The sequence below is a fragment of the Ammospiza caudacuta genome, chromosome 17 (genome assembly GCF_027887145.1).
Source record: "Ammospiza caudacuta isolate bAmmCau1 chromosome 17, bAmmCau1.pri, whole genome shotgun sequence".
NCBI classification, from domain to species: Eukaryota; Metazoa; Chordata; class Aves; order Passeriformes; family Passerellidae; genus Ammospiza; species Ammospiza caudacuta.
Window position 1 is genome coordinate 14,976,840 of NC_080609.1, and position 25,655 is coordinate 15,002,494.

Below are 25,655 nucleotides of genomic sequence, written 5' to 3' on the forward strand. Positions count from 1 at the left end.
GGGCAGGGACAGCTTCACTAGTCCAGGTTGCTCAGAGTAAAAGTGTTCCATCCAAAATCCCAAAGCCCAGCTCAGACAAGGACCTGCAGCAGCATTTCCCAAGAAAGACACTAAAGAAAAATTGTTTCTACTTGGAGTTGCTCAGCAGAGCTCTGAGAAGCCACCAGGAGGGCTGGAACACCTCTGGAGCAGAGGGCCCTGCCACACACAGCAGGCAAGCAGCATCCTCCCCAGTCAGCCAAAATCACCTCCTGAAAAACAACCAGAACAAAGAGATCCCCCCCAAAAAACTAAGGAAACCCCAAATGCAAAAGACCTACAATCTCATTTAAGACAAACTAAGAAGCACTGGTTTGTTATCTTTATTTTCCAATAGTACATTTGAACAGGTTCTCAGGACTAAGCTCTCCACAAGGAGAACATTTCCTAGGTTATACAGATGGCCTGTGACAACACAAACACGGGGCTGTGGCTGTGGCTGTGCTGTGGGACACTCAGGGGAGCTGAGGAGGAGGAGGAGGCAGCTGGGGTTGTTACACCATGGAGTGATGGTCACACACTGGGGCTCCTCAGGGCACAAAACCAGCAGTGGGGGCTGGACACAAACAGCTTCAACCATTCCTTCTTAGAAACATTTCAAAATCTCACCATGACTGGCCTAGAGACCCCTCCTGTGGCTAGGAACTGCAGCTGCACATCTAACACTGCCTTCAGAAGTGTATTTGGTGTCTTTGCTAATTAAAATGCATCAAAATCAGAGTCAGATATCAAAGCATGCACTCAGTATTCCCTGGACACATCCTGTGACTGTGCAGGATGGGAAGGAACAGCCACAGGACCTCTGAGAGCCCAAGGTGGGAGCAGCAAGCACGCAGTGTTCCTAGATTTCAGCAAAAGTCCTTCCCTGCAGGAAATCCAAATTAAAACCAGAAAGCCCAGGCAATTAGTTCCAAGTCTTGGAAGGAGCTGCTTCATTAAAAATCTGACTTAATTTCAGTGCTATCTCAAGATGTGCAGATGCCAGGCCACGTGTGTTTATCAAAGCAGGACTTAAAAGCCCTTCCCTGGAGCACTTCTGGTGAATGCTTTATCTACTGATTCTACAGGTGGGACCTGACTTTGAAATTCTTACAGAATTCAGACATTAACAGCACAACTATCCACGCCAGAAAAGGAACCTCAGCAGTTCTCTAAAAGCATCTGCCTTCTTAAAAATCAGATATGTAATGGAATATATCACTTTAAACTATTACACAGCTATTTTTGCCATCCTTTTGATGTGAGCATGGATTTGTTTTATCTACTTTGGGCAAGATAAAAGGAGAAAAATCTAGAGCTATTCACCAGCTGCATAGATTAGTTTGCTTCTAATTCCACAGCTGGAAAACCATCCTGCAGATCTCCATGCTCACCAATAGGAACTAGTAAAAATGGACATTCCTGTTTTTTTTGTAACTCCATGACAGCATCCTGAATACATTCTCCCCTGGCAAGGAGAGTTGAGGCAGGCACATTTCTGGATGGGTGGGGTTTGGGGTCAGTGTTTGCAGTCCCTTCTGTGAGTGCCACATGTGGCTGTGACAAACACCCTGTTCTGGGCTCGAGCCACAGCACCACTAATTACTCATTAACACTTCCATGGGACCAGAGGGGAAAATGGTGAATGTTCAGCATTAAAATCACTGCAGGATTAATTAGGATAAAAACCTTCAAAATCATAGATCTCTTCTAGTTAACTCACAAGACTTGTGAGTTATGATAAACCCCAAGATTTTGCCTAAAGATCAGATATAAAAGTTGTCCCAATGGAATTCTCTCAGGCAGGAAGTGATGATCTGCTCACACTGTGGACCTCCACTGTGTTCAATACTAAACTGCTATTTTATACTTTTAAAAACATCCTTCACCACCAACCACAACCTGGGACACCTCTCTTCACCAGAAGGCAGCACCCTGCTGCCACAGAGGCTCTGCTACACTTATGACACCGGTTTTAAGTGAAAACCCCAACACTTGTGTATCAGCACTGGAAGCACAAATGGAGTATTTTCAACCACAGGTGACCTGAATACATAAAAACTTCACAAAGCAAGAGCCAAGAATGCTCAGCTCCCACCTGGAAAAAAGCTGGCAGGGTAGCAGAAGCAAGCAGCTCCTGGTCAGGTGGTTCAGTAGGAAGCAGTGGCTGCTGAGCTTCTCGTTTTCTGACTTGGTGACAGGTTTATTTCTGCCTCACAGGAAGGTGTTTGAACAGTGAGAATCTTCAGATACACAAGAACGACAGAAAATTAAACAGCCCGTTGATTTAAGGGGTGAAGCACTTTAAAGAATCCAATAACAAAGTTTAAAATAGTAAATTAAAAACCAGGTACCATTCCAACACATTATATCTGAATAAAATCCTGCATTTTGAGAGCTGTATAGAGTTCTATTTATGTTCCATGCAGAAGTACTGGTTTCCACCAAAGAAACTATCAGCCTGTTGAATACCTTCCTGCCAGTTGCACAGGAACAAACATTTAAATTGCTTTCAGTGTAAACAACTTCCTATCTAGGATCCTCCAGAACACCAATGTTTTCCAAATGTCCTTTTGTTTAGGTCTAGTAAGTTTCATCTAAGAGCAAATAATATTAGCAGATATTTTGCAACAGAAACTTAAAATCATAAACAGTTGTCATGTATGTTTTCCATATATGATTCCTACTGTGCAGCAAACTTCCTTACAAGGACATGTTGATATCCTCATCCTTTTGGGAAGAACAGTTCTTATTTCCTCATTTAACAGACAGCACCAGCTACATTGGGCATATGCAAATTCCCTACATTATGATTTGCTTGAACTCCACCCCTCTGCCCCCACCACACATATGATAAATCTGCACTTTGAGCCAACTTTAAATACAGAATAATGAACCAATAATTATCTTGTAAGTGAACCAACACTAGTTTGTATTCTTCCCTGAATAACACTTTCTTTTGCAGAAGAGAAGGACTGCTACAGAAACACGGCAACATTCAAACCCTTTAAAACAAAAGGTAGATTATTTAATGCATTAACAATGTTAATCTGAAGATAAATAAATCCACAACAGACTTTCAAGTTTCTTTTGAGATTTCCTTTTTCTTTGCAGAGAATATTTCTGATACTATACAGTACTGAGAGGATGTTCTTTTATTTTCTTAATGTCCAGGTGAAAAGCAAAGCTCAGTTCTCTCTGCTCTCTTTGTGGAACTCCTCAATGCCCTGCTCCAGGCGTGATTCTTTCATAAGCTTTTACTTGAAAGCGGAGTGGTGAGCAACATTAATTTCAAGAATAACTGGATGGTTTGGTCCCTGAGTCATCTTCTTGAGAGCCCATACTCTGAAAGGGAGAGAGTTAGTTCTGTTCAGAAACAGGTCTGCAGGCTTGACAATGACAATTCTTTCAAGTGAACAGGCAGGAAAATAAAGTGCCTATGAAATAACATGCACTTAATTTTCTGGTTGAAATCACTGCAGGATTAATTAGGGAAAAGCACCTTCAAAATGAATAAATTATCTTTATGATGTGTCATGATGTTTATGCACATATTATTAATAATGTGTAAAGACAACACTGTAAATACTGACATTCAGTACAACACACTCACTGCACTGAATGAATCTCTCACATACTCTTACAAGACATTAAATCCATTACCTTCTGCACAAACTGAGGGTTCACAGTGATCTCTTGATCCATGGCTTTCAGTCGTTCATCAAGCTCTATACATTTCAGCATCTTAAAAATATTTATGAAATTCATTACTTTGTCCAGCTTGTACCTGATCTTCAACACATTTCATGGCTGTGTCATGTAGAACTAATAACTTTTGCCATCCACTGAAGTTCCACATCAAAATGTTCTCACCCCTCACCTCCCAAACAAAAGTGTCAGACCATTTTTTATTCCCTTCATTTGATCCATGTCCCCCTAACAGCCCTTTTTAAGGCCATTGATGGACAGTCCCCTGAGGGTCAACCACCTTAAACTAGGTTTTTGAGAGCCAATGAAGTGATTCTTCAAGTTTAAAACTCTAAAAACAATCTTTCTAATCCATTCAAGGATCTTCCCATCACCAACAGCAAGCAGCCAGTCTCCTGAAACAGCTCAAGCTGTGCAGGACACAACAAGCAACACACTGCAAAGAGTATTAATCTAAAACTGATGAAAATATTGTGCAACATTCAAATAGTGATATACAGTCCTCACTCTCTATACCTAAGTTACTACACTGGCTTCTGCCAGCAGCTCTCTGATTACAGACTGAGGTTCTTTGGTAAGAATTCCAAAAGCAGTAAAAGATTTACCTCCTGATCAATGTTATGAAGCATAGCTGGATTGTTATATTTTTCAGGATTATCATGGAAACAGACCATACCATCTTTCTGATTAATACTTGCAAAGATTTCACCATCTTCTATCTGAAATGACAGAGGGTTTAAAAGAAGTTGTCACCAAGATCAGAATTTCAGCTAATTACAACACAGAGACTCTTTGTGGAATTGTCTTTAAATTGGTTGTTTTTATTTCCCACACTTCCCAAAACCACAATTCATGCCTTATCTATGTGGAGAAAGCTTTTTAGATTTTTTGAGAACAGTCTCCACACCACAGCAGACTGCCAGCATTTCCTCCACCCTGCTCAGGATGTGTACTGCCAACCCAAACACTAATTTTGGGATAGCTTACCCAAAATTAAGTCTTACCATGTGGAGGACGTATTTTTCTGCTTCTTGGGGCCCCGACAGCTGCACTCGACTTGCCATGTCTTGTAATGACAATGTTAAAAACGTCTGAAATGTAGAAAGTTTGAAAGTGTTAAAACTGGATGCTAAGCATTTTCTTGTTGATGCTTCATGGCCTATGTAAGCTGGCTGTGGAAGTCTGATGGGAAGGAACAAGTGGAACCCACAATTATTGAAGGGCTCATGAGAGTGAGTCGGTTCTTTCTCCAGACATTCATTTGTTACACTGAGCACATATGGAGTCATTACTGATTCCTGCAATTTCATTCTACACCAGACAGTCCTGACCATGTCCAACCTCTTTCTCTCACCTTTTTACACAAAAAAGTGACTCTCTACCTCTTGAATTCCCTTCAAGAGATGCATATATAAAGGTCCTTATGAGATTTTTTTACTGCAGCAAATAGCATTTGAGCTTGCAAATAAACTGCTTTCCCCAATCACCTTTCAGGATTAATCTGATCTCTCAGCTGAAGGAATAAATCAGTTCAGTACTTCTGGTTTTCATTTTATTTCAGGCATTTCCAAAATCTGTCCTATTCACTCACTCCTTTCTAATGAAGTGGCCTGTAAAGGTCAGTTTCCCTATTTTTTGAATAGGGATGAAGGTCACTGGGTTGTAGTACTCACTTTTTTGATTATCTACAAAAACATCACAGGCAAAGCTCCCTGACAGACAGATTGAATCACCTTTTAAATAATGCATAAGCAGCCAACTGATTTGTTTTCCTATACAGGGCATTCTAGTCTCCTTTGTTTCAGACACAAATCTCAGTTCAAGTAATTTCTCTGCCACATTACTATGTTATCATTTAGCTCTAAATTGAATATATTTCAGAAACATTCTCTTAGAGGAAAACTGCTCACAAGTTTCTCTTACCTTGGTTAGCCTCTGAATATTCTTTTTGTAGAGAGATGACAAGCATTGCTTAACCAGCCCCATATTGTTATCTCTTGTGAAAGTTTCACTGTGTTTGTTCACCAGATTTCGAAGCTCCGAGGGTTTATTGGTTGAATAAACTTGTGCTAATTCATGGTAAGCATTGCTAAGAGGCTGCAATTAGAAAAATGAGAACCCTTCTTGAAGAACACAGTGTTCACTCAGCCTCACAAAACCTATTCAGTGCTCCAACATTAGAAGCCAAGCAGGCATTGAAGTAAATTGAAGTAGCTTGGGCATTTCTCATAAAAAACCCAGTGTGCCCATACATGGCTTTATGGCAATGACAGACCCTATACACTAAAATCTGTATTACTGCAGTGTAAGATTTAATAAACATCATTCCAGGACCTCTGTGTGACAGTTTTACTTACAGCAGTGTGAAAAAACTCTCAACTGACCAGCTGAGTTTGAGGTAAGTATTGCCAGTTGTGTCCTCTAAAACATCCATCCCTGACCACATCGGGTCACAGCATTGACAGCAGAGACTCAGAGGGTGACACCAGTTCACTAAACTACCTTAAAATGTTCTCAGCTTGTTTATTAGTCTCTGAAGCTAGAAGAATTTTGGAACTCTCTAGAATCTTGGTCACAAATCAATAAAATGTTTAGAAGTGTGTTACTTAAGATCAGAACTCTCTCAGCAGCAGTTTTGTCTCCCACCCCATACCCCCTAACCTGAATGCTTACAGACTCCAAACTCACAGTTTTTTTCAGAAGCCTTTATTCTTTAAAAAGTTGGTTTGGGAGTAAACTGTTTAGCATTTTGTGCTTCAATCAGATGAAGTTACAGGTCAAATCTTTTTATAATGACACTGCAGCTTGAAAGCCAATTGAAATTGGAGTATTTTTTAAACTGTAACATAAAAAGCTATAAAGGAAGATGCAGATCAGTGAAAGGAATATTGATTAGTACTATTCAACATTGAAGTTATCCCAGATTTTAAAAACATGTATCACTGACATTATACAATGGTTTGGGTTGGAAGGAACCTTCAAGTTCATCTCACTCCAAACCCCTGCCATGGACAGGGACACCTTCCACTGTTACACATTTACAAATTCAGATTTGCTGATCTATTATTTAGATGAATTTGCAATACTTACCTTAATGAATCTACCAACTATCTGGGAAGTGTATTTTGGTAACTGCTGAACTTTACCAAGTAGTATCAAAGAAACTAGGATATACTTTTTATATGATTCCAACATAATATGACTGACTGCCATGGCTGGAGTAGTTATTGCCTAAGCAAGAGAGAAAGAAATGGAACAGAAATTTAGTCTGCTTACTGGTAGATCCTGATAGTTACTGCATGAACAAAAACCTCAATTTCAAGCTGTATGTAAAAGATACAGTGACATATGAAATTCTCCTTTGAGAACTAACTTCTGTCAAAATTAATTATCCAGACATATGCAAAAGAAAGGAAATTTTATACAAGCTACTCAAAACATATGACATTCCAGTGGTGCCTGTCTTAAAATAGACCTGCTCAGATAAAATCAAAACTTCCTTTCTTGGAATATATCTAAAGTTGTACCAGAAATCATCTCTAGCTACTTGTGAACCTGGATTTACACAGACCCTCAAAGAGGTTTTATAAAGCTATTACATTGTCAAAGGTCAGCAAAATAGGGAAAAGGGATTTTAGTTCACTATGATACTGGAACCACTCAAGAGCTGACCCTCATTGGTTTTGTACATTTCCCAGCATGTCCCTCATACACAAGATTTTCCCAATTTTACTATTTTTGTTTCCTTCCCAGATAAAGCAAATATTATAACAGCATTGAAGAAGTATAACTCCTCTCATAAGAGTAGCGAAGGCCTTACCAAAACCACTGGACTATTTTTTAAGGACACACAACCATATGTCAGCCTATGACCTGTTTCTCTGCTGCACTTTCAAGCAGGCAGCTGAAAAATATTTCTAGTGAGATAAATTTAACATCACTCTTTGAGGTGCACAGCTTTATGGTGCAATAAGGCTGTGAGAGACTTTCTTTAAGGAAAACACCTCCAAGGACAGTCTGCTTGTGCCAGTTTAAAGGTGCTGTGTTTTCTCAGCACTGTTACCCATCTACTTTTGCTTTCCAGACATCACATTTCAGACTTGTGGTTTCATTTCAAGTTACCTGTTCATAAAAGTAGAGTGCTCTTTCAAAGTTCTTTAGCCCAGTGTATATCATCCCACCATAGTAGTAGTAACATAAAAAGTGCTTCGCATCATATGCCCCATTCTCTTTACAAATATCCATCATGTCCACATCTAGATACGGGAGGGCAGGTTTAAAGCATTTTGCTAACAAACAGAGCTACAAGAAAATAAATCAAGTTTTCATCAATTAGCCATTTCCATTCAAGTTTCCATGAGAAGGAATTTAAAATAAATTAATTAGTACTACTGCATAAATATCACTCTCCCATGAGTTAAAAAACAGAGTGTGTCAGTAGTGGAGTAACACAAGTTGAAAATCTTTAACACAGATTATGAACTGTTATGAAATTATCTGACCCTTAAAGAAATTAAAACTCAGACAAAGCTGTTTGAAACTCCAGGACTGCCAGACTACTGTGCTGGCAGCACTAAATATTGCTCTGAATATTCCTGTCCAGCCCCAAATCCCAGGAGCCAGGAATGAGACAGAAATACAAATCCAAGCCAAAGACACCAGACAAACATAAACATGTATTTTGTCAGACTTGAGCAGACAGTAGCTGGATATTACACTGATACCACCCAAGAAAAGTTCAGTGTGACCTTCAGCTCACAGAGAAGGGATGCCAAAGGACTTTCTGAAGTCATCAGCAAAATCAAAGATCTGAGGACATACCTGAGCATTTAAAATTAGTAATAATCTGTATATCAGATTTGGATTTTGTTTCAGTATATCATATTATTTAATACTGGAAAAAACCAAACCAAACAAAAATCCATTCTTACACTGCAATATGTGAACATGCATTTCCTTGAAGTTTTATAGGTATTTTATAAGCTTTTATTCTCACAAAAAGCCATTCTGATGCCCTTACCTGGCAGAGATCTGCATGTATTGAGGTCAGCTGGTTTGTGTTCATCTGCATCTTGTCTATGGCTTGTCTGAGAATGCTAATTCCTCGCAGGGGCTGTCAGAAATTACATCTCTTTCAGATAATTTCTCATAGATGGCAGCACATTGGATCTTATGTTGACACTTACAAATGAAAAATAACACTAATTGACAGGTTCCAGTAAGTAATAGTTAACTTGAGGTTCCCTTTTTGTAGGATATTGCTGTCTCTTGGAAAATAAAATTAACCTTGGCTATACAATTTCTCCTGATCGAGTCCTCAATTCTCTCCACAAAACCAATCTCACCAGGCATACAGTAATCTGTATCAATAAAAAACCTTCCTTGACTCCATGACTCCATCCAAACTCCCAACAAATACTAAAGACAAGGTTCTCACTTCACTCCACTTAGAAGCAAAGATCAGATCTGGTCTGTCTCAGGACAGACTTCACCAAAGTGGCCTGTAAAAGTCAGGATTTTAGCAACAAAACCACTGGTCAAGTATTTCTTAATCAAGTTGCCTGCATATTTTAAGGTATTTCATTAAGAACATTATGTAACACCAGTGAGAATAACACTGAAACTAAAATCATTGACTCATCAGTGCTAATAACCCTGGCAGCTCTCTCCTCTACCCATGCATTGTCTGAAGAACATTCTTGGTACTACAGATTTCCTATTTTGTGTGGGAGAACATGTTTTTAGGTGACTTTTCTCCTCCAAAAATTATCTTCTTAGGTTTCCCTCAGACAAATCTTAGAATTTTGAGTTTGGTTCATTACCTTTCAGTAAATTTAATAACTAAAGAGCTGCACAGAAACACTTGATGTGAAGTTAATGGCAATTTTTTATGGAGTAAGAGGCTGGTAACACCCCCTTGAAGCCTTGGGTAAGGAGTAACTTATTTGTACTAGATGATACTTGCTCACCTGTTTTCTCTCCACAAGGGCATTTGTTAACTGGTGGCACAGGCCAGCAACTAAACACAGTAAAAAACAAACAAGAAAAAAACACCTCAGTGAAAAACCAGTATTACCAAACTATCCAAAAACGTATCAAGTCTGAAATTAGGCTTAACTTACAAGTGTCTGTTGCATATCTAATGTGTTCTCCATTGCAAGTGCTGATAAAAAGCTGCACCTGTGAGAATAACGTTTCGAAGTCAGGGATGCTGGGCATAGAAAACTTCACAAACCTGAAACAAAGAAACAAAAGGTTTAGCATTTATTGCTTGGAGGTTCATAAAAAGATTCACTTTCATTGCTAAGTCTCTGCATGTAGGTGCTTGTAAACAAATCCAAAGTGCTTATGAGACATGGTATAGGACTTCCCAGTAGCTGCACAACATCTGAAAACACCTTTTCATGCACAACATAATTCTCAATTTAGTGCAAATGGCAAAGATCATTTTCAGTATTATCAGTATTTTCTTTTGAAAGAGTAGCAGAACAAGCGCTAGAATTCTGATCTTTCCCTTAAAAGAGAATTTTACAATAGCAGTGAAACGTGCAGATAGTTCACTAAAGTCAGATACAGCCAGTTTGAACTTCAAGACTGAATATCTTTACCTTAGTTCAGCACCCCCAAGGCAACTCAATTTTATCTTAAACTCCAGACAGCAGCAAGAACCTCAGTGCTGTCTAAAGACAAACGACCAAGACCCATGATAAAAGCTTGGTTTGTACTGGAATAAAATGTCTCACTCCATGCTTACAGTTCAGTGAAAATATACCCTGAAATAAAATTTCAAAAGCTCATTCTATATTTTTTTTCTGAACACATATGGAAAAACGCCTATCATGGAATCCCAGAATGGTTTGGGTTGGAAGGGACCTCAAAGCCCATCCAGTTCCAATCCAGGCCATGGGCAGGGACACAATCCCAGGGTGCTCCAAGCCCTGTCCAAGCTGGCCTTGGGCACTCCAGGGATGGGGCAGCCACAGCTTCTCCAGGAACTTGTGCAGTGCCAGGACAAAAAGCTTTGCTTGTCTGACAGTTCAGCCCATTGCCTGAAGTTTTGGTATTTAATCCAAAGCAAGCAACACTTACAAGACAGCAAGAACACCTAGGGAGTGTTCCTGTACATCCAGGGCACCGAGCACTGTATCCAGATGGGAAAGGTTTTTTGCTAGCAGCTCTCCACTTTTATTGATCAGTTCACAAAGCTGGGTCATTTGCCCTGAAAAATAAAAAGCATTGTTGTCAAAGCCTAATTAGAGAACATTCACCCATTCCCACACCTCTTTATAATCTGCTTCCTCATGTAACAGCAGGAAATAATAGATTTGCCCCAAGTTTTAATTTTCTTTAATAAAACAGGCATTAATTTTCTACCCACCATGGTTTTTTTTAATAAAACAAATACCAGAGCTTGTTCCTTGCTGGTCCTCAAGCACTACCCAACTTTCAGGTCTGCTCATAAGCATTTTTTTGAAGTAGACATTAAAGTTACAATTAAGTACCTACAACAAAAGTATTTAAAAACCTCTCCTTAGATTTACTTTGTACAATTAAAACTACAATGTTATTCTATATGAAAAGTGACTACTTTAAATGAGGAAGGTATGGCAAGCCCCAAAACCTTTATAAAGAAAGCAGATCCATTCCCATGAGCTGCTTTCAAACTCTTCCTCCCTGCCAATTAACTGAATGAATCAAAGCTATGTCCTTCTGAAGCAGAGTATTGTTTCAAGCAGAGCATTGTTTCAATGTTCAATCCTTGCAGATTAGAGAGAAAAAACAGAGGTTCTCTCACCCTTAACAAAAGTCTCCATAAAATGAGGAATAGTGCCTCCATTCAGAGAGATTTACACTACCCTCAGCTCTCTGGCCTTTTCCTTTGAGAGAGGAAAAGCAGGGAAATTCTAGCAATGAAATGTTGGTTTTGGAGTGCCAGAGGGATCAAAAATTCCAAATGGGGGACCAGATCCCAGAAATGCCTCCTAAACCATTCTCCTCCCTATGGAATTTTAAAAAGGCAAAAGCATGGGAAGGAACGGGGTTTGTAAATCTCTCTGTGCTTTGGTCGTGGTGATCAGGCACTGCAAACCCCCAGTTCTGGTGTTCTCCCTAGTCCAGAAATCCACCCCTTCTAAAAAACAAAACAAAACAAAACAAACCCCAAACAGACTCTGAGCAAACTGGTCTAGTGGAGGGTGCCCCTGTCCATGGCAAGGGTTGGACAGAAATGGCCTTTAAGGTTTCTTCCAAGCCAAACCATTCTGGGATTCTGTGATCTCTCCCTCTACCCACACATACACTGAACAATTTACAGTCCAAGCAGAAATTCCAGCACCAGGCCCAGCTAAATGTCCCTTCCTGTTGTCTCCCAGGTGGCCAAATGACAATCAGGAACCAGCACAAGCACACACACTGCTCCTGAGTGCTCTCATCCAGCTGCTGCCTCTGGATTTACTTTCACAGAATCCCACAATGTTTGGGCTGGAAGGAACTTCAAAGATCATCTCATTCCATCCTCTATCATGGACAGGGACACCTCCCACTGTCCCAGGGTGCTCCAAGCCCTGTCCAACCCGGCCTTGGACACCTCCAGGTGCAGTCAGAGCTTCTCTGGGAATTCTGTGCCAGGGCCTGCCCACCCTCCCAGGGAAGGATTCTTTCCTAATATCCAATCTAACCCTATTCCCTTGTTACTATGAAGCCATTCCCCCTTTCCTGTCCCTCCAGGCCATTATAAACACTCTCTCCTCATCTTTCCTGCAGCTCCCTCCAGATCCTGGAAGGTCACAATTAGGCCATCCCAGAGCCTTCTCTTTTTTCCAGGCTGAACACTCCAGATTCTCCCAGCCTTTCCTCAAAGCTCCATCCCTGCAATCATCCTGGTGGCCTCAATCTGGACTTGCTCCAATAATTCAATGTCCTGACTGTGCTGGGGACTTTCTCACAGAGAGCATCTCCCTGGCTCATCCCTAATGGGAGAACTCCCACAAAGCCCACCAGTCTCCCCTTGAGCCTTCTGCATCCCCAAAACTCTGCGGTAGAAATTTCTCCAGCTCAACTACAGAACAAAGATCCATCATCCATCTGGTTTGTACCCACACCCTGCAGGTATAAATTGTCTCCAAAGAAGAAATACTTTGTATTTATTAAGTGGAAGCAGAGTAAGAGAAAGGTGGAGTTCAACCCAAGAACTGCAAGAGAGAAAACCTGGGGCCATGGTGGGAAACATCAGTTTTTGATCAGCTTCTGGGAGGAAACATCCCAGGCAGAGACCGGTCAGAACACATTTCACAGAGCATCAACACAGAGGGAAAGTTCAAGAACCAGGAAACGCTGCGCCCACACACAGTAAAATCAGGAGTTTGGCAGGGAAACGGAGGAATTCCAACCGTGATTATTAAAACCCTTTGTGGACACGTGGGTACAGTCTCAGATCTGTCACACAGTTGGGGCGGGACTCTCTGGCCACGCTCTGCTTTGCAAATGTAGAGCGCAGACACTTGGACAATTCGGAAATTTATTTTAAACCACACTCATCACAACCTGGCCGTTCCTTGGGGAGGTGACAGGCTGGGCCGCACAGTCCCATTTAAAGCCCTAGCGATGCTCGCTCCTCCCCCTGTTTTAAAGGCTCGGATTTTGGCAGGATCACCCGTGCATGCTCCGCTACCGAAACCACCCCTGCGAGACCCACGGAGCTCCGTGAGAGCCCCGCCGGCTCCCCGTGCCCGGTCACACCGCCGGGATCCCTTCGGGGCTGCCCTGATCAGACCCCGGCCCGGGCCCCGCCGCGCCGGGGTGCAGCGCCCCGGCCCCGCGCCTGAGGGAGCGCCGTGCGAGCGGCCAGGCCCCGGCGCGCCGCCCCGCCACCCGCGCGGTTTGACGAGCTCCTTCGGTCTCCGCCGTCCTCCCTCGGCCCCGCGGGCCCGCCCCGTCCTCCCGGTGGCCCCGGCGGGCCCCGTCCCCCTCACCCTGGGCCGAGAGCTGCCGGACGCTGTTGACGAACTGCTCCAGGGCCGACGCCATCTTGGCGGCTCGCGCCGCGGCCGCGCGCGCCGGAGGGGCGGAGCGGGGGGAGCGGCGCGCGCCGGGAGCCGCCGCCCGCCGCCCGCCAATCAGCGGCCGCCGCGGGGGCCGCGCGACGCCCGCCGCCCGCGCGCCGCTTCCGCCGCCTCTCGCGAGAAGCGCGGTCGCTATGGCAACCGCCGGGCTCGCGTCAGGCGCGCGGGAGGGGCCGTGACTCAGCAGCGCCGGAGGGGGGGGCGGTGGTGACGTCATGGAGCGTCAGCACTCCGCGACACGAGGCCTCGCGCGACAGCGGCGACATCGGGGCCTCGCGACATGAGGGCCCTGCGATAGGGGAGCCCCGTGACACCGGGCCGTCCGTGACACCGGGCCTTCCCCGACACCGGGCCGTCCCCGACACCGGGCCGTCCCCGACACGGGTGGCCGCTCCCTCCCGCTGCCCGAATGGCCGCGCTGCCCCAGCAGAGGTTTAATCCCTTTTGTCCCCTCTGGCGGGACTCATTGCGTGGAATGTGTGCTCTGGTGTCACGGAATGGGATTGGAATCCCTCAGGTTAATGCGTGTTCTGTATTTTCCATCCCTCTGGAGCTACAGCAGCGCATCCCGGAGCTGTTGCAGGCAGGGAATGTGTCGGTGGTTCAGTATCCATGAAAATGGTGGAAGCCTGAGTGGAGATCACAGAACTGTAAAATATCCAGAGCTGGAAGGGACCCACAGGGAACGTCCAGTCCCACTCCTGGCCCTGCACAGGACAAGTCCGAAATCCCACCCTGTGCCTGAGAGTGTTCTCCGAATGCTCCTTGAGCTCTGTCAGGCTCCGTGCCCTGACCACTGCCCTGGGGAGCCATAAATTTGCATGCATTCCCTCCCTGCTTAGTCAGGAACACCCAGCTGTGTTGAAATCCCATTCCTCGCAGGAAGCAAAACGCCTGCGGTGCAAGTGAAAGCAAAACACAGACCTGAACTTGACACATTCCCCTCCCAGCCTCAGCTGAGATCAACATTGTGTCCAGCCAGTCCTTCCTTCCTTCCTTCCTTCCTTCCTTCCTTCCTTCCTTCCTTCCTTCCTTCCTTCCTTCCTTCCTTCCTTCCTTCCTTCCTTCCTTCCTTCCTTCCTTCCTTCCTTCCTTCCTTCCTTCCTTCCTTCCTTCCTTCCTTCCTTCCTTCCTTCCTTCCTTCCTTCCTTCCTTCCTTCCTTCCTCCCTTCCTCCCTTCCTCCCTTCCTTCCTTCCTTCCTGACCTTCCCCAGGTCACCCGATCTCAACCGCAAATTTACCCTCTCTATGGACCAAGGACAATACATTCCACTTGAAAACATTGTGGACTTGAAAAATTAAATATTTTGGAACCTTATTATTGCTGTCGAGCAGAAACTTTTATTTCCCAGCTCAGTGTTTGCCTAATCCTGTCAGTACCACTTGGAGAACTCCCTCTTCTCCATTAGCTTTAACCCCCAAAGTGGTTTTTGAACATATCTTCGATGTCTGCTCAGAACACCGAGCCCTTCTTGGTGCAGTGCGTGCTCCTTTGGGCTCCGGGATTGGCTTTTAAGGGTTCCTGTCACACGGCTGTCACAGAACTGTCAGAAACGAGTCCGTTTGATGCAGAAAATCACCATTTTACGTGTGTCCCGAAATGTACCTACCACCTCTGCAGGCAGACACGGGCATGGGGAGGGAGTGGGTATCTCAGAGGCTGACAGCGAGGGAAACTGAGGCAGGCAGGGCACGGGCAGCGGTGCCGGGGCAGCCTTAAGGCGGGCGGGCGCGGAGCCGCCGCGCTGTGGCAGGGCGCTTGTGCCGCTTTAAGGCGGTGCCGGCGCTCCGGGCTCGGCAGGCACCGGGAAGAGGAACTGGGCTTTGCACTGCCGGGTCGGGGCGAGCTCCGCCGTCCCCGCTGCCCTCCCGCCGCCGCTCCGCGCTCGCTGCCGGGCAGCGATGGGGAGGACGCGCCGGGGGCCAGGACGGGTCCCTGCATCGCCCCCTCCGCTCCCCATCGCACCCCCCGGCCGCTCCTTCCTCCTGCTGCAAAGGGATGCGCTCGGCAGGGCTGCCCGCTGCCTCGGGGCGTGCTTGAAATAGAGGCACCCCCCCTTTGCTTGGAGAGCCCCCCAGCCCTGCTCTGAGCTCCCTATCCCCTGCCCCGAGCCCCCCATCTGCTTCTTGGGGGCCCCATCGCCTGCTCCGAGCTCCATCCCCTTCCTCAATCTGCCCAGTCCCTTTCTCAACCCCCTATCCCTTCCCTGAGCCCCCTTCCTCTGCTCCAAGCTCCATCCCCTTCCTCAAGCTCCCCAGTCTCTTTCTCAAGCTCCTTTCCCCTTCCCTGAGCTCCCTTCCCCTGCTCCAAGGCTTTATCCCCTGTCCCAGCACCCTTTCCCCTTCTCTGAGCCCCCTTCCCCTGCTCCAAACTCCAACCCCTTCCTCAAGCTCCCCAGTCCCTTTCTCAAGCCCCTTTCCCCTTCCCTGAGTCCCTTTCCTCTGCTCCAAGCCCCCATCCCCTTCCTCAAGCCCCCTTCCCCTGCTCTAAGGTTCCATCCCCTGTCCCAACCCCCTATCCCCTTCCTCGAGCCCCCATCCCCTTCCCTGAACCCCCTATTTTGAGCCCACATCCCCTTGTTCAAGTCCCCCATCCCTTTCCTTGAGCCCCCATTCGCTGCCCCAAACCCCCATCCCCTGCCCTGACCCTGCTTCCCTGAGCCCCCCATTCCCTCCCCTGAGCCCCCTGCCCCAAATCCCCCAGATCCCCCATCCCAAACCCCTCTCCAGGATGATTTTGCTGAGCTGTTTCCTGCACCTGCGGCCCCGCCGGGGCTGTGGCGCCCTGGCCGGGCTGGGCTGGGGGCTGGGCCCCTCAGCCGGGTCCCGCCGGGCCCTGCGGGTGCTGGTGGACATGGACGGGGTGCTGGCCGACTTCGAGGGAGGCTTCCTGAAGAAATTCAGGGCCAGGTACCCCGACAAGCCCTACATTGCCCTGGAGGACCGGAGGGGCTTCTGGGTGTCGGAGCAGTACGGGCGCCTGGGACCCGAGCTGAGCGTGAGTTGTGCTTCCCCCGCATGGGTTTGTCCCCCTCAGGGACCCTCTGAGTGGGACCTGAGCTGAGCACGAGTTGTGCTTCCCCCGCACGGGTTTGTCCCCCTCAGGGACCCTCTGAGCCCCAGATCGTGGGGACAGTGCTGTTCCTTGTGGGGGCCACCAAAAAGCTCCCACAGGAACACAGGAGGGCTTCCAGCAGTGGGTTTTCCCCAGAAATCTAGGGGGTTTTGTGCATGTCTATGTCTTTCTTAGAGCCCTAGAATGGGTTGGGTTGATAAGGACCTTAAAGAGCATCTAATTCCAACTTCCAACTAGGCCAGACTATGATGGTCTAGTGGGCTTTCTCTCTGCATGCCTGGATGGAGACAGATGCAAGAAAAGGGGGTATTTCAGAACATCTGTCTTGAAATACCCCAGATTATATAGCTGGGATTTTCTATCTCTGATTTGGATTGGTACATTCCTAGATAGATTATTTAGCTCCTCAAGAGCATTGTGAGGGGTGGGATGCAGCAGAGCAGTTCAGAACAAACCATGCAATTGATGCTTCATTTGAGAGCTTACTTGAAGTTAAAACAACCTAAGCCCTCCCATGCCAGGAATTATTATATTCAGTTTAATAATTAAAGCTTAAAAGCAGAAGCTCTCTCAACGTTGTAATTTAGCATTCAGCAACAGGCTGACTGATGTAGAGAGTTGGTTTCTGCCTCTACAAATTTCCCATCCCAGTGGATGTCTGTGGTCTCATCCATGGGTTACAGTTGCAGTGGCTGAAATGTGTTATTGTAAATAAAAGTGTTCCTGTTGTTAGGAGTATGATGGTTACAGGAAAGGAGTGGGAATAAGGTCCGGGGCTCTCCCATGGGCAAAGTCCTAAACAACTTGATGAGCTGAAGGAATAAAGTGTCCTTTCTGGCTGGGAGTGGTGAGAGGGAAGTGCAGGACATCATTTGTGCAGTAAAGCAGCTGCTCAAACCCCTGTTTGGCAGGGGTAACACATGATAACAATTTTTTTCTTCCTTGATCCTAACTACTTTGGATGTGTTAAATGAAGTGAGCTCATCTTGTGTCTGCTGTGATCATGTAAAACCACCAAAACATTGGGCTGAACAAGTAGCACAACTTGCACTGTCTGACCTCAGGGCAGTCCTGGTTTTCCCCGTAGTTTCAGGGCAGGGCTGAAGTGAGTGGGAGCTGCTCCAGACATGTGGGCCATTCCAGTCTCTGGGACCAGAAAATAGGACCCAAAGAGTCCAAGGAGCTGCAGGTCCCAGCTCTGAAAGGGAGAGAGTTCAGCAATGCTGCAAGCACACAGACCTGGAGAGCCCTGGACAGGCAGGGAGATTCCTTATGGGGCTGAGGATCTGTCCTGACCCATGGTGGGATTCCCAGCCTGGGGGATTTTTCCATCTGCTGCTGGTCAGCATGCTGGTCATGGTGCCATAAGGAATTTTTCTGGCTCTGGGAGTGGAGTGGGTCTTTTCCTCAAGCTGAGCTGAGTTCTCCCCTCCTCAAGCTTGATTGCAAAATTCTTTTTGACATAATTGGAAGCAGGATGGCTGTGGAAGTGTTGCTGTAGGAAAACACTTCAGTGCAGTTTGAAGTGCTCTGCTGCACAGGCAGAAACACCCCTGTGTTTCTCAGGGGTCTCTTGTGCAACTACAGACAATACCCTAAAAATAAAATCCCATTGCTGCTCAGTCTGAGGCAGAGCAACTGGAGTTTGAATGTTTGCATGGCCCCAAACTTTCAGGCTGGCTGTTTTTGCCATGGAGCCTGGAGGCATTTCTGCATCTGCAGCTCCTCAGCTGCACCTCAGCACTGGGGCTGGGCTGCTTCTGCTTCTTCCCAGCTCTCCTCCCCGAGGACACAGTGTTTGTGCAAAATAATTGTTTTCCTGGCACCTGGCAAGCTGTTAACCTGTTTGAGCAGTGCAGGGGCTGCTGTTCCTTAGAGCTGTGCTGGACCCATTGCAGGCAGCCCCTGGACTCTGCCCTCACCCCAAGGTTTTGCTCACTGTGATCTCCTCTCTGTTCTCCCTGTGCCATACCAGGCTGCTGTCCTGGATGTTGTGTTTCAAATCCTTGCCTGGAGATGCTCTATTTGCCTGCTAGACCTTGTCCAGGCTTCCCAGAGGAGAAGCATCTGCATTCATCCTGACATGTGGTTCCTCCTGTAACGTTCCTGCTCCTGGGAGAGCAGCCTGGCTGCTATTTTAGGTGCTCTCATGGAGACAAATAGGCCAGACAGCACTGATTATTATATACTGAACAGTACCTGAACAGCACCATGGTAGAGCAGGGCCACCAGGCCATGTCAGCTGGATCCACATGGATCTGTCCCTTGGATGGGTTTGGTTTGGATCTGGATAATCTCTGGTGTTTGGCCTTACAGGAAGGTGCAGCTCCCTCTGTGTGTGGGGCTGCAGAGGCAAAACCAACCCTGTTTTTTTGTTCCATCTCCAATCTGAATTGTGTGGGGTGGGTGCAGGGTAGTGAGTAGCGAGCAGAGACACCCACAGAGGCAGAGGGGTGAGCAGGAGAGACTGGAACTGGTGCTCCCACTGTTCTCCTGTCCCCTCCTCTGTCCTAGCAAAGGGTGAGGAGGATGCACATGCAGGAAAAACCACAAGAAGTGCAGTAACTGCTTGCTTTCCCCTCACAGGAGAAAGCCATCAGCATCTGGGAATCCAAGAACTTCTTCATCGAGCTGGACCCTCTCCCTGGGGCTGTGGAAGCTGTGAAGCAAATGGCAAATTTGGCAGAGTGAGTATGAACCTGTCTGTGGGGATGGACAGAGGAGCAGCTGTGTCTTCACTTCCACCTCTTGGCAGAAGTGCTGATACAACAACAGCATTAAAAATAAATATCTCCCAGCCATCAGGGAAGGGAGGGGAGAGAGGGCTTTGACTCCTGGAGCAGTCACCTACAACATCAGCCATGTGCAGCCTCTTCCCTTCAGCTCTCTGCTCCAGCAAGGGCTGTGAAAAGGGGAATATGATTGTGCTGTGGGATTCTGTGAGATGGGGGATTAATGTGTTAAATCTGTTTGATCTGTGTGTGGTGGGGGTTGGCTTTGGGCTGCTCTGGGCCTGCTCTGGCCCAGAATGACACTCTGACCCTGTTTTTCTCCTCGTGGCAGCACTGATGTGTTCATCTGCACCAGCCCAATCAAGAAGTATCGGTACTGCCCTTATGAGAAGGTGAGCAAGCCCAAATCCCAGCTCCCCTCCCATCCACACTGCCCAAGGAAAGGTGTCTGACCATTTGCATGCAATGAGGCTCTTGGTCTCAGTCTTTCATCATGACATCAAAAGCTGCTTGGCTTTCTAAGAACTTTTACTCCAGCAGCATCCAAATCCATCCCACTAATGAACTTAATTAAGAGAGAAATCCTCCCTGTGTGGAGGCCAGAGCTGCTTCCACTCCACCAAGCACCCCCTGCCCCATCCATCAGCCCTCCCTGAGCTCACCAGCCATCTCTTGCCTTCCAGTATGCCTGGGTGGAGAAGCACTTTGGCCCTGAATTTCTCGAGCAGATTGTTTTGACACGAGATAAGACGGTGGTTTCTGCTGATCTGCTTATAGACGACAGACCTGATATAACAGGTAAGGGATGAGGGTGAAGCCAAGGGTAAGGGTGACTGGAGGCAGCCAGGGATGGGTGTTGGTCTTTCTGTGCTCTTTGGGTTTTATAACTTTGGGGTTTTCATGTTGGAGTAAAATCAACTTCAGTGTCTCATGTTGGAGTAAAATCAAGTTCAGTGTCTCATGGAACTGTCCACCACTGACCTTCCTTGCCTTGCAGGGGCAGAGCAGAACCCCAGCTGGGAGCACGTGCTCTTCACTGCCTGCCACAACAAGCACCTGCAGCTGAAGCCCCCCAGCCGCCGGCTGCACTCCTGGGCTGATGACTGGAAGGCCATTCTGGACAGCAAACGCCTCCCACCCGGCCAGGCCACCTAAACACCAGCCCCCAGGGCCACCTGGGGCTGCAGCCATCTGCCTGTGTCCTTGTGGAGTGCTGCTGAAGGCCACAGCCACAGGACAGACAGACAGACGCTGTCCCTGCTGCACAGAGGAAGAGGAGGGTGAGCTGAAGCGCCACAGTCATCTGGACTTGAAAAACAGACCCCAGCCCAGGATTGTGCCTGTGGACCTGGGGGGCATTGCCCTCTGGCTCCTGGGGTCTCTGTGCTGCATCTGCACCCCACAGGGCCATCCTGGACAAGGTCACCCTCAGGGTGTCACTGCCCTTGCCTGGGGCACTGCATGGCACAGAGCAGCTCTGCATCCTCCCCTCCACAGCGTGGTCAGGGATCGTGTGTGTGATTTGTTTAGTCCTTGCCAGGTTTCATCCCAAGGGGCTGCCTCAGGAGATCCCTGCCCCTGGCAGTGCCTGGGTCTGGGGAGAGGGGTGGCTGCAAGGGCAGGGAGAGCAGGCAGGGGCTGCCCAGGCTCCCTGCACTGGGAATTGTCACAGCACATCCCTGGATGCTGTCTGCAGTTCTCACATACTGCAAGGGAAGATGCAGGGGGGATGTTGCTGTTAAAGGCTGGGGAGCTGTGCAGGTTTCAGCCAGGGTAGAGTTAATTTTCTTCATAGAGCCCCATATGAGCTGCTGTGAAAAGAATTAACTCTACCCTGGCTAAAAGCAGCATGGGAGCCCATGAGAGGTGCCCAGGGTGGTTTGTTCTGCAGCTCCACCATGATCCCAGCTCTGTCTGGGGACAGAGGATGCTGCCAGCCCCACTCCCCTGGCTCTGGGCCCCTGCAGAGAGGTGTTCAGTGCCTGGCTGGTGCGAAGGGGTCACAGCTGGACCAGCCCCCTCTGCCAGGGGACAGTGCAGGGGCTGCTGAGCTCTGGGAGCAGCCAGCCCTGCTGGGAAGGTGCAGTTGGCCCCAAAAAAGAGAGGGTTTAGACCAAGGGGCAGCTCCAAGAGGGATGGTTTTGACATAGCTGTGCCCACAGCCTCTTCCTCAATTGTTTGTCTCATTTTTGCTTCTCTGAGCCTGCAGCAGTCCAGCCTTGAACTTCAGTGACCTGTCTGGCAGGAGAAAGCTGCTGCTGCTGCTGGCCCCAGAGAGACATCCCAGCTGCTGGGAGAGCCTGGCATCCCCTCCTGCCCGTGGCACTGCCACAGGGCAGCCACAGCCTGCCTGTCCCCAGTGGGAGCTGCTGCTGGGCCCCCCCAGGCAGAGCCCCAGGGATGAGCTGGGGGTGTCACTGCTGACACCACAGAGGCCATTGGTCCCCTCTGCTGTGTGTCCCCACGTTGTCCAGGACCCCACTGCCCTCCTGGCCCAAGGACTTGCTGGCTGCAGCAGTGAAATTCCCCCCATGGACACTGAACCCCCCAGGCAGAGGTGGTGGCCAGGGCTTGGCTGGGATTTGCCACCCTGCACCCCGTGCTCACACCTTTGCTTTGCCCCTCTGCTCTCCTGTGGACCCCAATCAACGAAAGGACATGAACTTGAAGCTACATAACCAACAAATCATGTAATTCAGCAGTGGCAGCCAGGCCCCTCCTGTGCCAGGAGCTGGAGGGGTTCTGGAGTTGGTGCTTTGGAACCTGTGCCTTCCCTGGGTGCTGCAGGGCCAGGGATGGGGCCTCTGTTGACTTGGGGCTTGCCCTGTTACAAAGTCAGCATGGTTGGCCCAGGGCAGTAGGACTTACATACCACAAGCATCTTTTTATCTTTTCTTTTTTTTTTTTTTTTTTTTTCATTTTTCTTTCCTGTTTAAACCACTGTGTGCTTCTCTGGGCGGTGGGTTTGGTTTGGAGGGGTCTATTTAGGATGTGGAGCCCCCTGGCCAAGAGCTGGCTGGGGGTTCGCAGGCTGGGAACTGGGACAGTGTGGGAGCACCATGGGCAGCTGCTGCAGCTGCTGGACATCAGGAACCCCCTGGCTCCACCAGCCCTCCACCAGCTGTTGGCCCCTCTCTGCAGCCAGGGTGACCTCATGGGGTCCAAGCTGGTTTTTTCTGATGGTACCATGTAAATATGAGCTGCCCAAGCCCCCCAGAGCCTTCTCCCTGCTTATTGAGCCAAAATGAGCTGGCACATCTCTCCAGCAGCTGCCCAAACCTCTCACCTTCCCCCGAGGCTGGGGCAGACCCGAGGGCTGTGGCTCTCTGGGGCAAGCAGGACATTTCCCCGTGGTGAGATGTGATGCCAGAGATAAATACACCACACCAAATATACTTGAAAGCAGGGCTGGAGTTCCTCATGCCTGAGGCTCCAGCTCCATGCACAGAGATCCTGAGCTGGTGGCTGCTCTGTTTGCTCCCACACTCAGGACCTGGAGGTGACTCCATCACTGATGGATCGGCCCGTCCGTCCTTCAAGCCTGTCTGTGTCCAGCTGAGATACACAGAGCTTTTGGTTTTGAATGTACATCTGTAAACCCGAGGGAAATGAGGAGCACTGCAATAAACACTGGGTTGTTTGGCATCCAGCTGCCTGGAAATGGAGTTTGGGGTTTGCAGTTTCCCAGCCGTGGCTCTGTGTGGGGATAGGGCGGGGTTCACCTCCAGGCTGGGAATGTCCCCTTGTCCAGAACACCTGGAACCAGCCCTGCTGCCCTGGCAGTGCCATCACTCTGTTAGACACAGTCCCTGTGGGCAGAAATAAAGCCAAGTGCAGGGTAGAATTCATCTTCCTAAAGATATTTTCAGAGGCAGAGGAGATGGTACACAGGGCACAGGGCAGTGCTCAAGGTGCTGGTGGGAGCCTTTGCACCATTCCCATGGGCAGGAGCTGCTGCACAAATGTGCAAACACTCACACCCCTCAGGGGATTCCCACCTGAGAACATCCCACTTGTCCCCATCCCGAGCTGGTCCAAGGCTGCAGGTCCTGGCAGGGTGGGAACAAGGATGCTCGCCCCTGGATCCTGGAAGCGGCCGCCAGTGGGTGCTCATTAGCTCGGGTGCTCATTAGCTCTGGCGCTCATTAGCTCGTGCTCTTGCTGGCCACTGCCCAAACAGCTCGGAGCAGTGTGAAATCCCAGCGGAGGGGAGAGCAGGAAGGCAGGGGCAGCGGGGCCAGCCCTGACGCAAGGGCGGCGGGGGCTGTGGGACAGAGCCAGGGCAGGGCCGGGGCTGCAGGGAGGATGAGTCACCCCAGCACGCAGGAGGGCGAGGAGAGCAGGAAGCGATGGAGCAGCTGGAGGCAGCTGGATGGGCTCTGCTCTGCCGCCGTGCCCAATTTGAGGAGAGGAGCGGGATGGTGCCCCAGGGTCGCTGCTGGCACCAGGTTTGGAGCCCGGCGGTGCCAAGGCAGCGCGGGCAGGACATGGTGCGGATGGGATGTGGATGGAAGGCGAATATCCACTAGAGGGGACTGTGTGACCGCGTGTGGAGCTGGCAGCCTGCGCTCGGCGCCGTGTGCCAGCCCTCCTTCCAGCCCTCCCGGTTATCCCAGCCCGGGCTCCAGTGCCCTCTGCATCCCTCCCTCTGGAGGCACCGATCACCGGCACCGGGTGATGCTCCGGGGGTACCGGGGGGCAGCCACAGGCGCCAGGAAAACCAGAGAATCATGGAATGGTGTGGGCTGGAAGGGATCTTAAAAACCATCTCTGCAACCCATGGGCAGGAACACCTTCCACTATTCCAGGCTGCTCCAAGCACCATCCAGCCTGGCCTTGGACACTTCCAGGGATGGGGAGATGTTCTGGGGTGGCCTCCACCAGCTGCTGAGCCTCCCCCCAGCCACTTGCTCTCTCTCCAGCTGGATGGGGCAGAGAACGGGATGGGCAAAACATGAATGGCTTGTGGGTTAGAAGATGAACTAGGCACCTATAGGGTCCATACAGAAAATATCCCTGGAAAAATCAAAGGGTTAAAGCCCCTGACAGCCCAGGGCATCCCTCCTGTCCCTGCTCAGCTCTGGCCCTGCTTCCCCTGGGACCCCAGAGCTCTCCCCAGGGCTTGGATTGCTCATCCTGCCCTGAAAGCTGAAATCCCCCAAGGAGCTGGAACATGACTTTGCCCTTTCCTTTTGCTCACTCTGAAGCCAGAGCCTGTTTTGGGGAGCAGAGTGGGGGCAGATCTGCCAGTGGGAGGATGGGGGGACTGCAGTGGTTCCTGGTGGGTTTTTCTGGCCCTTCCACTCTCCCTCAGCACCATGATATTATTTCCCTTCAGGTTGGATTAATGGGACTTGCTTCTCAATTTGTGCACAGGGACTTGAGTAATGCACTCCCCAGAGAGAAACCAACTTCCCTTGCCCCAGCAGTGCTGGGGAGGCCAGAGCAGAGCCCACATGATAGGCTGCACTGCCTTGCTCCTGTCCTTCAAGGCTCCACACACATTAAGCCCGCCCTCCTGGCAAAAATCTTGCAAAATGTTTATTTGTGACTGTGTTAACAAACATGCCTGGGGAACATGTTGTATTCAGACGTGAGCATGCCACCTTCTCCCTGCCTCCCTGGGGCCAGGCCTGTGGGCAGAGAGGAGCCATGGCTCAGAGCTGCCAAAATCCAGCTGACGCTGCACTCGGGGCACCACCGGGACCCAGCACGAGGCCACCAAGCACCAAACCTGCCAGCAACATCCCACCAGTGCCTTTTTCCTGGAGCTTCCCAGCTCATGGCTTTTTCCTGGAGGTACCCAGCTCATGGATGCAGCTGGGGGAAGGGTCTGACCTTGTAGAACCCTGGTGTCCCGCAGTGGACACGAGGGCTCCAGGGATCCTGTCCAGCTCTGTAAACACCCGTCATAGGGGAGGGCACTGCTGTCAGGCCACACCGTGGGCAGAGACCTCACTGGAGCTGAGCCTGCACACCCCACACCGCCCTGAGCCCATCCCTGCCCCTCACCTGCCCTCTCCTCCTCAGCTGCTGCGTGCCAGCAATGATCCTGGGATG

General features: G+C 48.9%; 2 protein-coding genes across 8 annotated transcripts; one reads left to right on the forward strand and one right to left on the reverse strand.

Annotated features, from left to right (window-relative positions):
* Nucleotides 1-3,024: 3,024 nt before the first annotated feature.
* On the reverse strand, nucleotides 3,025-13,780 carry COPS3 (COP9 signalosome subunit 3). Of its 7 annotated transcripts, none has more exons than XM_058815672.1 (12): nucleotides 13,698-13,780; nucleotides 10,816-10,945; nucleotides 9,849-9,961; nucleotides 9,696-9,745; nucleotides 8,747-8,839; nucleotides 7,849-8,028; nucleotides 6,817-6,957; nucleotides 5,650-5,823; nucleotides 4,731-4,817; nucleotides 4,332-4,445; nucleotides 3,682-3,762; nucleotides 3,025-3,363 (listed from the first exon to the last, which is right to left on the reverse strand). In XM_058815672.1, exons 1-12 carry the CDS (start codon nucleotides 13,750-13,752, stop codon nucleotides 3,310-3,312), a joined length of 1,272 nt encoding a protein of 423 aa, XP_058671655.1. In that variant the 5' UTR covers nucleotides 13,753-13,780; the 3' UTR covers nucleotides 3,025-3,309. The 7 variants fall into 7 exon arrangements, with proteins under 7 accessions (XP_058671655.1, XP_058671656.1, XP_058671660.1 ...); XM_058815673.1 differs by lacking the exon at nucleotides 13,698-13,780 and adding an exon at nucleotides 13,270-13,647; XM_058815677.1 differs by lacking the exon at nucleotides 13,698-13,780 and adding an exon at nucleotides 13,270-13,643 and having other exon boundaries at nucleotides 8,747-8,907.
* A 2,738-nt stretch (nucleotides 13,781-16,518) lies between these two features.
* NT5M (5',3'-nucleotidase, mitochondrial) lies at nucleotides 16,519-21,269 on the forward strand. Its single transcript, XM_058815679.1, has 5 exons — nucleotides 16,519-16,785; nucleotides 19,450-19,550; nucleotides 19,927-19,987; nucleotides 20,279-20,393; nucleotides 20,593-21,269. Exons 1-5 carry the CDS (start codon nucleotides 16,519-16,521, stop codon nucleotides 20,748-20,750), a joined length of 702 nt encoding a protein of 233 aa, XP_058671662.1. The 3' UTR covers nucleotides 20,751-21,269.
* Nucleotides 21,270-25,655: the final 4,386 nt, after the last annotated feature.

Coding starts and splice junctions, on each gene's coding strand:
- COPS3 (XM_058815672.1), bottom strand. CDS start 13,752: ATGGCGTCGGCCCTGGAGCAGTTCGTCAACAGCGTCCGGCAGCTCTCG. Junction 9,746..9,848: donor TAGATATGCAACAGACACTT/GTAAGTTAAGCC, acceptor TACTGTGTTTAG/TTGCTGGCCTGTGCCACCAG. Junction 8,840..9,695: donor CCCTTGTGGAGAGAAAACAG/GTGAGCAAGTAT, acceptor AATTTCTGACAG/CCCCTGCGAGGAATTAGCAT.
- NT5M (XM_058815679.1), top strand. CDS start 16,519: ATGATTTTGCTGAGCTGTTTCCTGCACCTGCGGCCCCGCCGGGGCTGT. Junction 16,786..19,449: donor GCCTGGGACCCGAGCTGAGC/GTGAGTTGTGCT, acceptor TTCCCCTCACAG/GAGAAAGCCATCAGCATCTG. Junction 19,988..20,278: donor GGTACTGCCCTTATGAGAAG/GTGAGCAAGCCC, acceptor CTTGCCTTCCAG/TATGCCTGGGTGGAGAAGCA.